We start from the raw sequence: 13019 nt of genomic DNA, 5'->3' as shown, positions 1-13019 counted from the left end.
ACATGTTTGCTCTCTTGAAGTATCTGAAGGGCTGTCACTTAGAGGAGTTCCTGTAGGCAGCAGAGGAGAGGACTTGCAATGATGGGTTTTAATTAAGGGTGGGAAGGTACCGGCTGGATCTCAGGAAAAACTTTTTTACAGTAAGAGTTGTGCAACAGTGGAATCAGCTGCCTCGGGAGGTGGTGAGCTCCCCCTCCCTGGCAGTCTTTAAGCAGCATCTGGACAAACCCTTGTCAGGGATGCTCTAGGCTGATCCTGCATTGAGGAGGGGGTTGGACTAGATGGCCTGTCTGGACCCTTCCAACTTTGTGATTCTAAGCTTGTTGGCCAATGACATTGCAAGTGACGTGAAGGATTCCACGGTAACTGAAGTGCCAGTTAGGAAGCATGACAAACTCCACTGGCTGATTCAACACCCAGTCAGGTGGCAGAGGCTGCCAATGCCTACGTACTCAGCCACATGTAGCCTCAACACCGGGGTCCTCCCCTCCAAAGTGAGCAACTTGTCTCCTTACTTTATGAGGAGATTCTGCTCATCACCCTTCTCTTCACTCTGCCCCTGGAACCTGATCGTCTGCTTGCCTTGCATGCTACTTATTGTCAGCAAGCTGCCAATATGTCTCCCTGTTCTCTGAGTATGCTCTTATGCTCTGTGTATGCTCTTATGTTTCCCTATTCTATGGGTATGCGTTTGTTTGTTTTCCCTTTCCCACGTATGCCTGTTTATGCGCTTGATTGCCTAGTTGCAGGAACGCCCGTATCTCTCAAGGCCACAGGTGGTTGCTGGCGGGTAGTAGCTTGGGTGATCTCATGGCCTTATCCATGAGAAGCAATATGTTAAGATTAATTAGGAGTGTTGCTTCCCAGGCTCAATGGCGCGCGTGGGAAGACCCACAATTGGGCCTCAGCTTTTTGAATTGACTATATTCTGTTGGGATCCATGCTTATGCTTCATTCTGAACAGTGATCATGTTATGCACCTATTGCTTCAAATAAAAGTAAAACCTTTCTACAAGTGTGTGCTTCGTTGATGCGATGGGAGTCTGACACTTATATCTGATCCTTCCGCTTATTATTGCTGCCTCTGGAACCAGCCCTTCCAGGTAGCCCAATCTCGTCAGATCTTGGAAGCTAAGCAGGATCGGCCCTGGTTAGTACTTGGACGGGAGACCACTGAGGAAGTTCAGGGTTGCTATGCAGAGGCAGGCAGTAGCAAACCAACCCTGTTTGTCTCTTGCCTTGAAAACCCTATGGGGTCACCTCAACCTCGTTGCGACTTTATGGCACTTTCCACCACCGGTCTCTGGCCCCCTCACCTGGCTGACATTTTGTTCCATCTTGACCTAAAAGCTACATAACCACTCGGGTACCGAGGCTGAACTGCAGTGACCCCCCTGACATTGTCGCTGTGGCAACTGAAGTTAGATAACCAGCTAGGTTATTGTGGTCAGAGCTGGCTTCGCCACTAGGCAGGAGGCCTCCCCCGGGCAGTAGGTTGTGGGATCCTATGGAAGTGCAGTAAACGGTCAATTATTTAGTTCCTTATTTTTACTACAATTAGGGAAGGGTGAGATCTGGCACCAAAATGTGGTCGGCCCATTCTGACGATGGCTATTAACATTTTAATTACAAACTCAGCGGGAGCCAGGAAGACAAGCAGAATGCACAACTGTCAGTGGCCCAAGATGTCTTGAGCCAAAGAAAAGGTGTGAATGATGAACTCCCTGGGGGGAAAAGCTGCATAAGACAAAGGAAACAAAGCATAACCAATTTACACTCCTATCAGTTATGAATGACTGACTTTGCAGGCACTGAGCATCTCCACAGATCACGCGGAATGGACTGAGAAGGACCAACACAGGTAGCAAAGCTCATGAATGCTAGAAAGTACTTGTTTGGGCTAGTCTAGATGATATGCTGATCATGGGGAGATTTCCATTTTCAGGTGACATACTTGTTTGTTTAGAAGAGATACCATGCACATTTGGTATGTTGAATTAGTAGCTTGCTACCTCAATCATCCATCTCAAGCAGTCTGTAAGGAGTTTGTATGTTTTTTAAAATTCCATAGCATTCTAAGTATTTAGATCTTGCTCATAGGGACCAGAGCTTTTAGTATCATACATCACAGACTTCTGGTTCCAAACCACCTGAGAAAATGGAATCTGTCTGTGGTCCTTTTGTAAAGATCTTAGCAATGACTTGTGGGATAAGAGGCCTCCAGAGCAGCAGGAGAAAGGGGGGCAGAGGAAAATCCACTAGACAATGAGCATTTACTGCAAACACCCCATGAGGCAAGTACCCACGCCAGACATCACCACACAACCAGCATGGGGTAAGCGGTATTGTTTGGACTTAGCCTTCTTTGAGATACATCTGGTGCAGAAACCTAACCACCAATAAGAACCCTTATTTCAAAGGTTAGCCTCGCTGGCTGTCCTTCGCCTAGGGTGCTCGTCCCCTGATTACAACATCCAGGAGCTGAGAGGTTTGCAAAATCAGTGGAGACCCAACCTCGGCCAGCTGCTGTGTTCTGGTTTAGTATGACGAGGTTGACTGTAGGCCTAAACGGAGAGCTCGCTACAGTTGCCAACTCTCCTTCCACTGCCGTGGGACAGCGACTCGAAACCTAATTAAGCACAAATGCCAAAACAAAGCCACGTACGTTCCCCGTGTTGTTTTCATCTGTGCAGCCCAGCGGTGGGGAACAGTGAACAAAGACCGTTGCCGCAAACAGAACGATGCTTTGAAGCCAGCGATTCCCTGCTCTCCGTGGCGATTTGCAGTATCTGCGGCCCTATTGTTTGAAAGCAGAAGCTACAAGCCTGACATTAATCAGACATGCCAGAGCTACTGATCTCCCTTCCAGGCGTGCTCAGTTAATTTAAAAAATTTGTGACAGTACTTCAGGTTTTTTTTTTTATGATGGCAGAGAAACGTTGTTGAAAAAGACTGATCAAAAGCCAAGCAAATTGCACTTGTTTTTGGCTTGACGTAGTACGAGTATAATAGCCACACCAGGGGGAACGGGGGGACTCCCTCTTCTGCGGCCACATTTATAAAGAGCCGCGGCAAGATGAAAACGTGGAGCCTTCTTCTAACTGCGTTACGAAAGATCAGCCGATTCTCCGAGGAAGAGATTTTTTTTTTCCTTAAATACTTCTCCGTGATACACCCAAGATAATATCATCGAGCCTTGAAAAAGTCATTATGGATTAAATGGTATTTAAATGATGATGTTACCATTTACAGTGCTGATACACCTAGGATGTGTTCCTGACATTCCACAGTCGTTAAAGTACGTGGCATTTAAATGATGATTTCATTATTCACTAATCTGATACATCTAGGACAGATTTCCAGCCATTCAGAACCCATTACTAATGAAAGGCAGTTTAATGGTGGCTTTATCAGTCATCAATACTATTATTTATTTGTACAGCGGTAGTTCCTAGTGGCCCCCATGTGAGATGAGGCACTGGTATGTCATAAATCTGGGGTAGGTCGAACTTTTATTGGTCATGGAGGATTTAGAAGGATTCCTTTTAGCTCCTTTTCAGTATGGGCTTGCTGTAAGGGATACTCATTATTACTAGCCTGAGATGTAGCAAAGAGAAAGATTTTGTTGGATCTTGCACAATCATTCACCTAATCCCGTTAAGAAGCACCTCTTGAGTCAATGAAGGGCTCCTTGCACTGCAGTAAAATGGGATATGTAGGATCACACCCACTGAACGCACCATATGATGGGTTTGAGATACTTTGTACACTTGGAATATTTTCTCTCGGTGTTGATGGAGAGAGCACACCTCAGATTGTCACAATGTCCTGCTCATCTGCTTTCCAGAGGCATCACATTGGACCCTTTTTGGAGACCCACCCCATGAAGAAATGTTTAAATCAGCTTAACGTAGACTAGGTACCTTCTGATACCTTTTAATTATCCTATTGCGTTCAAAAAACCTAGTGATTAATGTGAGCCTCCACCTGTAGTATAAATTGGTACGACACATCAGCACATGCAGGTTTACCAGCCTTGTACATCACAGATGAAGTGGGACAGAGTACCAAACAAAAGATGTATGGGGAAACACATACGGGGAAACACAACCCATACTCCCTCTTCCTCTGGCACACGATCTTCTCTCTTTCACACACAGATCTCTCTCCCTCCCCAGTCCAACCCACCAATCCCATTTCATCCTAACGATGACCCTGAATGGTAGATTAGTTTAAGAAATAGGTCTGCTTCACAGGTATGCTGGCTGTGTGGTTTCTACCAAAACAACAAGAATCATGGATGCCGAAATTCCGTGACCAACCACTGCTGGAAGAGCTGGAGTTGAGTCCGGTACTACCTTAGGGTCCAACAAGATTTTCGGGATATGAGGTTTTGAAAGTCAAAGCTCCCTTCGTCAGATAACTCTTTTACCTCGGACCAACATGGCTACCATCTTGACTTGCAACTAAGAAAGGCTGATTATGGGCTGATCCTAATCACAGCTGGTTTGAACCACATGGTTGCTGTTTCACAGAAATGACTATCCACAAGGTAGGGCAACCTTGCATCCGTGCCACCTCTGTACCTTGTATATTGGAGCATTTTGATCCATTAGAAGAAGAAGAGATTGGATTTATACCCCGCCCTTCACTCGGAGTCTCAGAGTGGCTTACAAACTCCTTTCCCTTCCCCTCACCACAACAGATGCCCTGTGAGGTAGGCGGGGCTGAGAGCTCTGACAGAAACTGCTTTTTTTCAAGAACACCTCTGACAGAACTATGGCTTGCCCAAGGTCATCCAGCAGCTGCGAGTGGAGGAGTGGGGAATCAAACCCGGTTCTCCCAGATTAGAGTCCGCGCACTTAACCACTACACCAAACTGGGAAGACGACTGCTAGATAAAGAACATAATACTGATAAGCCAGTGGCTTAAGAGGTTATAAGAGAAGATAATGTCATACCTGCTATGCCATACTGTGACATTGTTGTTATCCACACACGTGTTAGAAATGGGCTTTTATCAGCAGAAGCCACGTGTCAGAAGCATACCAGCACAAATATACCAGTACCTGGATTTAGTATCATCTCTCATTCATAAATGTCTGAACTGGAACTGCCAAGAGCCATCATGGACCCTCAGACATAGACTCCCTGTGGGGCCGCATGTGCACAGAGCTCCCCAAAACAACCCAAACACAAAAGCAAATCACATGACTTGCCAAATTTCATGGGCCCCGCATGGTGACCACAACCCCGAAATGCTGTCTTCCCCCTCCCAGTTCCTCTCTCTTGACATTGCTGGTCTGAACAAGCTTTTCTTTTTCTGGCCCTCCAGTCACAGCCGACTTATGGTGACCCCTTGTGGGGTTTTCAAGGCAAGAGACCTTCAGAGGTGGTTTGCCATGGCCTGCCTCTGCGTAGCAACCCTGGACCTCCTTGGTGGCTTCCCATCCAAAAACTAACCAGGGGGCCTGCCCTGCTTATTTCCCAAGATCTGACAAGATCGGACTCGCTTGGGCTATCCAAATCAGGGCAACAAGCAGTTTTTAAATCTCTTCATAATTACATTTTTTCTTTCTATGCAGGAGAAATATTGAAAGTCATGTACAAGTTTGCTGCAGCTTCATCAATCAGCATCAGCGCTAGGCCGATTTATGTACCTTTGGCAAAACAAGCACCCCCAATGGAAAAAGCCAGAAAAGTATTTTCCCCAATCTCTATACTTCGGGCTTTTCAACAACAACAAAAATCCATTAACTTCTCCAAACGAATCCTTTGAAGCTGCCAACTGTCCCCCAACTCTGCTTCCTCCCCACTGCTCTGTAATAAACATAACCTTTTAAAGCAGATAATAAAACTAAGTACAGGGCATGTTTGCAAATTGTAGGGGTGGGTGACAGCTTCATGTCTTTGGTACGGAAAGATTTATGGTTGTATTAACAGAGTGCTGAATCAAGAGATCTCTCTTTTAATATCTGCATATCAATACTGTCATGTTTCATTACCAGCATCTGGCGTTACTGGCTTTTGACCCTAATAGCTAATCAGCATGGAGAGCTTCAGATCGGCAGGTCGAAAATTACAGAGTGAAAGGTGCGATTCATGCCTGAATTAGTAATCATTACCATAAGAGCCTCTGATGCTAGCTTTTCCCTGCCCGTGGGCAGAACGGTTTCATTCTGACACCGACATGCTATGTGGGATCAGAAGCAGAAGAGAACTGTAAAGAATAATAACAATATTTTGGCTTCCGGTCCGGCTTCCGCGAATGGCGGATGCATCCTCGGGGTGCTCCCGAGGGCGTCTCGCCCGCCCGCGGCCGAGGGAGGATCCGCGCAAGCGGAGACCCGCACGAGCCCCAGAAGGGGCTCCGACTCGGGGCGCGCGAGGGGAAAAGCCTCTTTCTCGACTGGTTGGTCGGTAAGAACTGCGCAACAAGAAGGGTGGACCTTCCGGTTTGAGTGACTGTCTCTTGCGGGCTTGTTCCTTAAAAGCGAAAGCAGCGAAGAAAAAGGAAAATGCACTTAAAACGGAGATGTGGATAAATGACCTAGCTATGAGAACGACAGCGTTTATTTTAAAGTCGAATGACAAAAAAAGAGAGAAAAAATTGTTCTGGAAGCTTGGGACTTTATCGGGAAGGCGGATCGGAAGTTGCAAAGTGACAAATGCATGCTGTGACCTGAAAGCGATGACTCGGAAGAGAAGCGGTGAAACGGAGAGGAGAGCGTAGAGGAGGACCTCCCCTGTCGTTTTGGAGAAGAAATCAGCCCGAAGATGGAAGAACTAATTCGCAGGGTGTCTGAAAAGCTTTTTATTAACAGTTTAATAGTGGGACACTACTTATTCCTCTTTTAACATTCTTTTTTCCCCCCCGTAACTGAGATGATGAAAGACGATTGACCACCACAATGAAGCCAAAGAAGAATTTTTTTTTACTAATATTAACAGACTAACAAACTAATGGAAACATCACTCGACCTTTTCTTTACCCCGCTATATACCCTCCCCCCTTTCTAATATAAAAAGCAATAAAGTTCTCTCCTTTTTAGGAGAGTTTATAAAGGAAGAATAATAACAATATTTTGCGTCTCATTTGTATTTCAAAATCTGAGAAAGTCTGAATAATGAAATTAAATAATAGGTTGTTGTTTTTTTAAAGTCACATTAGCTTTACACAGATGTCACACTAAGTGGAAATTAAACTCCGGTTGGCTACGGTGGCCATGAATGTGGTTTCTTTGTTCTGCCATAAGGACATACGAAGAGCCCTGCTGGATCAGACCAGTGGTCCATCTAGTCCAGCATCCTGTTTCACACAGTGGCCAACTAGTTCCTCTTGACGGCCAACAACAGGGCACAGAGGCCGAGGCCTTCATAAGAACAGCCCTACAGGATCAGACCAGAGGTTCAACTAGTCCAGCACCCTGTCTCACACATTGGCCAACCAGTTCCTCTGGAGGTTCTCCATCCTTCCCCTTGTCTTCTCTGCAAACTCAAAGTGTCTGCAATATTTGAATGTAGGCCTGGGTAGACCAGAATTTGTTTGACCCTGTAAACTGGTCTTTGACCCTGTAAACCGATCTTTGACCCTGTAAACTGTTCTTCTAAGCCAGAGATGACTCCTGGCTTAGAAACCCAGTTTATAGAGGGCAAAAAACCTCCAGCTCAACTTGATGCCTGCATTACAAACTCACAGGAAATAGTAGTTTATTTCCATACTTGAAACAAGAAAGAAAGGGGGAGGGTGGAGAACTAAGAGTCTGTTGATATGACAAAGAAACCAATGTCCACGTCCACTGTGTCAAGCTGAAATTTAATTCCAGTGTATGGTACTGTCTGACAGCCGCTGTCATTAGTATTCCAGAAGCTAAGATTTCAACATATGAACCACATCTGCATTCACAAGTTTCCCATTCACCTCCAGGCTTGGATAATTTGAAGTTTTGCAAGCCACCTTTGTTTCAGTAAGAAAGGCCACAGAAACTAGAAGGGAAACTGAAAGGAGAAGGGAAGGGGAAAATGGATCTTGCCCAATTCCATCTGCTTAAGAAGCAGTCGCAGCTACGATTCTTAGCAGTCTTATCGACTTACCAACATCAGGGTCATTGGCTTGGACTCTTGTTAGCAGGGCTTTGGTGGCCGTGTTCTCGTAGACGCATGCTGTGTAATGATCAGAGGAAAAGGCTGGGGGATTATCGTTGACGTCCTCCAGGATGAGACGAAGTTCGGACTGGCAGAATCTGCCCCCTCCATCAGTTGCCCTGGCCATCAGGTTGTAAACAGGGATCTTCTCACGGTCTAGTGGAGCTGAAGTTTTCAGCTCCCCTAAAGTATATTAAATGGGGAAAGCGGGGAGGGAGACATATTGAAATGTAACAAATTATTATCCATTTGAATGGGCAATGAACTCGGCAAAAACAGGCTCCCAATAGACAAAGTAGGTGTCTTTGTCTACTTGGGGGACTTGTCGTGGATGGAGAAAAATATAACCTATAGAAAAATCTCTCCCTCAAAAACAAAAAACCCAGCCTGAGGAGGGCTGAAAATACACCAGGTCAGCAGCTCCCAACCTTTTCAATATGGTGACGGGTAAGTCCAAATGTACTGGGTATGGTGACCCACCCGAGGCTGGCCCAAGTTTTTTTGGCACCCTAGGCAAACGATGTCCTTGGCATCCTTCTGGTTCAGCATTCCATTTCCTATAGTGGCTAACCAGATATTTCGGAAAAACCAACGAGCACCGCACAAAAAGCATGGCTGCCCCCACTATGAATCCCAAGTAAGCGGCATTCTGACACACACTGCCTTTGCATACGGAAATTACATTCCAGCCTTTGGCCCCCCTCTCCTTCTCCATTACTCCATCTAGAAGAGAAGAAGAGACTGGATTTATAACCTGCCCTTCACTACCCATGGGAGTCTCAGAGTGGCTCACGATCCCCTCCCCTCCCCATAACAGACACCCTGTGAGGCAGGTGGGGCTGAGAGAGCTCTCCCGAGAACTGTCCTTCAGAAAACAGTTCTGAGAGAACTTGTGACTAACCCAAGGTCACACCAGCAGCTGCATGTGGGGGGGGGGGACTGGGGAATCAAACCCGGTTCTAGAGTCTGCGCTCCTAACCACTACACCAAACTGTGTCTCTAGTCCCACCCCCCCCCAAGAGTCTAAGAATCACACTCTAGTAACCATCAGGACACGTTTATTTGATCGACATGTATATGCAGTGAAGAAAAAAATGCCAACTAATGTACTGTTTCCAGGGTCAGATCTTGGTTTTCAAAATAAAAAAGAGACTAGTGGAAAGTCCAGGGGCAGCTATTGAGGAGGCCTGGCCTGGAGGCTTCATGACACGCTTTTGGGTCCCAGCCCACAGATTGGGAAACACTGTTCTAGGAGGGAGGGAATGTTAAGGACAGATGAGCATCAACTAAAATATTTTTTTAAGGGGAGATATAGATATTATAATAAACTATAATTTATTCATAACAAGGACGATCAACATCAGAGTAAATTCAGACATAGACATTTAAAATAGTATTAGGAAGATTTTTATACACTGTATACATTTATTATTAAAGCCTAGCCTATATTACTATTAGTTACTATTAATATTAACTGTTAAGACATTTATTATTATTTATTTATTTGATAATAAAATGATTTTTAAAAGTCATTTATAATTTTGACTGTTTTCCGAAAAGGGGGACCCAAAGGGAGTAACAGCAAAAGTTTCGACAATAAATATAAACACACATGTAACCAGAAGCCAGAAAAGAACTGATAGCTCCGATTAAAATTCAAGATTCATCCATTCAGAATAGCTTCAGGAAAGCCTGCAAGGGAGTCGTGGTTTTTCTCACTTGCTTGCAAGATGGAATAGAAAGCAGCAGCCCTTTGGAATGACTGGAGCAGTAACACAGGTGCACACAGTGAAAAGCAGTCATAGAATCATAGAGTTGGAAGGGACCTCCAGGGTCATCTAGTCCAACCTACTGCACAATGCAGGAAATTCACAAGTACCAACCCCCACTGACCCCTGTTCCATGCTCAGAAGATGGCAAAAAAACTTCCAGGGTCACTGGCCAAACTGGCCTGCAGAAAAAGTGCTTCCTGACCCCAAAGTGGCAATCAGCATTTCCCTCAGCGTGTAAGAAAGGGCCATGAGAACTAAGCACTGAGGCAACCCTCCCTGCCCTCCCTGTAAACTCTCTGCATGGGGCTCCCAAAAACCTGTAACTGGCCCTGGTCCCTGGCAACAACGGCCTTTCCCCACACTTTGTCTTCAAGATTCTTCAACCGGAGATATCAGGGGCCTTCCGTATACAACGTATGTGCTCTACAACTAAGCCACAGCCCCTCTGCTGAGTAGTCGTTTCCTTCACCCTGTCTAATGGTTATCTCATTTCCCCTTCAACTTAATACAGAAGTGTAGAGGATACTGCCTTGAAAGGAGCACTACCCCTTTTCCTTTTCTTAGGAGAAAGATGTAGCTGCCTTCTAGTCCAGAACTATTTGTGTTGCCTTTTGCGTGGGTCTCATGAGAACTAGCAGTAAATCATTTCTATGTTACAAAACAATTTAACACTGAACTCCTGTGGGATACATGACACTGCACAGAGTCAGCCATCGTTCCACTGCTCTGTGAAAAGTCCCTGTGATCTTACCGGTTTCTGGATCTAAGAAGAACTTGCTATTCCCAGGGCCGTACAGCGAATACCGAATTTCACCGCTGGATCCAATGTCCGCGTCTTTGGCACCGAATTTAAGAATGACTTTATTTGGTGGGATATCTTCGGGGAACACTGCCATGTATGTAACCTTAGCGGAGGAAAAAGAAATGACAGAAGTAGCTGCAGTTGACAAGGGAATTGTATTTTTTCTTCTTCAGAAAAGTCACAAATGCAGTTCCTCATCATTACTGTTAGGTGAGCGCACTGCTCAGCTGAAACTGGAACCTGCGAGCACAGTGGAAGAAAATTCCAGCGGCATTCCACTATTAAGATTAAGTAGAATCTGGAAAAGGACATGCAAATGTGTGAATGGCATCACTTAGAAACACAGAAAACACAGAGTTGGAAAGGTTCCCAAGGGTTATCTAGTCCAATACCCTACAAGTTGTTTTTTCTAAAGTGAAACCTCAGTATTCAGGTTAAATTGCCGTGTTGGCACTTTGTGATAAATAAGTGGGTTTTGGGTCACAGTTTGGGCACTTGGTCTCTAAAAGGTTCGCCGTCACTGCCCTACACAATGCAGGAGGAGGAGGAGGAGGAGGAGGAGACTGGGTTTATACCCTGCCTTTCACTCGGAGTCTCAGAGCAGCTTGCAATCTCCTCTCCCTTCCCCTCCCCATAACAGACACCCTGTGAGGTAGGTGGGGCTGAGAGAGCTCTCTCGAGGACTGCCCTTGAGAGAACAGCTCTGTGAGAACTATGGCTTGCCCAAGGTCATCCAGCAGCTGCAAGTGGAGGAGTGGGGAATCAAACCACTGCGCCAAACTGGCTCAAGGGGTCATAAGAGCAGAGCACTGGCTCATCCCTTCCTGTCCTCCCTCTCACAATCTGCCTAAATGCAGAGAGTCAAACTTATATAATATAAGGATGGGATACAGCAGCAGATATAGGGGGAAACACAGCCTTCCATTGTCCATCATAGAGAAAGCTTTTTAAAATTCTTTCTTTCTAAAGAAAAAAAGAAGGAGCAAGGGGGGGGCACTTAAAATCCAGCTACTAAGTAGGATTAAAAAAGAAAAGAAAACGTACATAAAGACAAGACAAAAATTATAACAGTGGTGGTGGATCTACACACAGGTTTCTATAAATGGTTTCCACATATCTAAAAATCAATCCATACGCAATTGCCGTATACATGCCATGTATGCTGATAAAATTCTAAGGTCGTAAACCCATTGATCTACCAGAAGTGGGCTGTTATCTTTCCAGTGAGGTAAGTTCCATCACAGAGAAAGCCGATGAAAACTTTCTAACACGGCCGCTGCTGCCTTTAACTGACTCCCGACCAACAGAGGAGCCAAAGTCCAGCATCAGCAATCACCTGTCATATGATCACTCTTCTGCTCGTTGTTGCTGTGGTAATACAATGGGGGCCAGGAGAGCAACGTATCCTATAATCTTGTATTGAACTACTGACATTTTTTTGTAATGATAATTTTGTTAGCTGCTCTGACTGCGCCAACGAAAAAAGGTGAGACAGGAATTTAACACACAAATAAATAATATACGAATATGCCTTGCCAGCTAACCTGATCACAGACAGGGCTGTTGTCATTAACATCTGTGACTATCACTTCTACTGCGGTCTGAGTTACAAACAGCCCATCGGTGGCGGTAATGTTCAGAAGATAGATGTCTTGCTCTTCTCGATCGAGTGGTCTCTTGACGTAAACCTTCCATTCGTTTTGGACCAGGCCGAGAGCAAACTTCCCTTTGGGGTTCCCTCCTGTGGAAACAGCAGGAAAGAGGCAACGGCAAACTTTTGGAGGGATTTCTGTGTTAATGAACGAAATATTTCTTCCCACTACAGTTGTTCTTACTATTTTGTAAGTCCCAATATGGTCGCTCTTACTATTTTGTAAAGAACCTTGAGCACAGGACAAGCATATAAATTGACAAAATAAATCGATACACTTCCATAAAAATTATCCTGTCCATCTTTTGTATATGATCTATAAAGAGAGAAGAAAGATGGACATTTATATTTAAAAAATCAAAGTGCGTTGTACGTTGAGGTTCAAAGTCGGCATGAAAAGGCTCACCACAGTTTTAAACTCAATAATCATCTTACCGTAACAACCAGGCCTTGTTTCGGCCCGGAGCTCACCGAAGCAACGCTCCGGCAGAGAGGAGGCCACGGGGTGGGGACATGTAGCAAGCCCCACCCCCTGCTCCCAGCAGCCCTCCCCTCAGTCGGCCGGGAGGAGAAAGAAGAAGTAAGGTAAGTTGGGGATCCCCCCCCAGCCTTTCCAGGCCCTGGAAAGCCCAACCCCCCCCCCCGGTCT

At 45.4% G+C, this 13019-nt stretch overlaps 1 protein-coding gene across 1 annotated transcript in view; it reads right to left on the bottom strand.

Moving 5' to 3' along the window:
* Positions 1 to 13019, bottom strand: part of FAT3 (FAT atypical cadherin 3) — a gene marked incomplete at its 5' end in the record, with an annotated part of 357302 nt that overhangs the window by 92709 nt on the left and 251574 nt on the right. The window contains 3 exons of the mRNA XM_015416224.1: positions 8095 to 8328; positions 10669 to 10822; positions 12264 to 12460. Of these exons, the coding sequence (XP_015271710.1) occupies positions 8095 to 8328; positions 10669 to 10822; positions 12264 to 12460 (585 nt within the window). The remainder of the gene's footprint in view (positions 1 to 8094; positions 8329 to 10668; positions 10823 to 12263; positions 12461 to 13019) is intronic.

Source organism: Gekko japonicus, unplaced genomic scaffold (genome assembly GCF_001447785.1).
Source record: "Gekko japonicus isolate JY-2015 unplaced genomic scaffold, Gekko_japonicus_V1.1 scaffold568, whole genome shotgun sequence".
Classification (NCBI taxonomy): domain Eukaryota; kingdom Metazoa; phylum Chordata; class Lepidosauria; order Squamata; family Gekkonidae; genus Gekko; species Gekko japonicus.
This window is presented reverse-complemented; position numbering and strand designations above follow the sequence as displayed.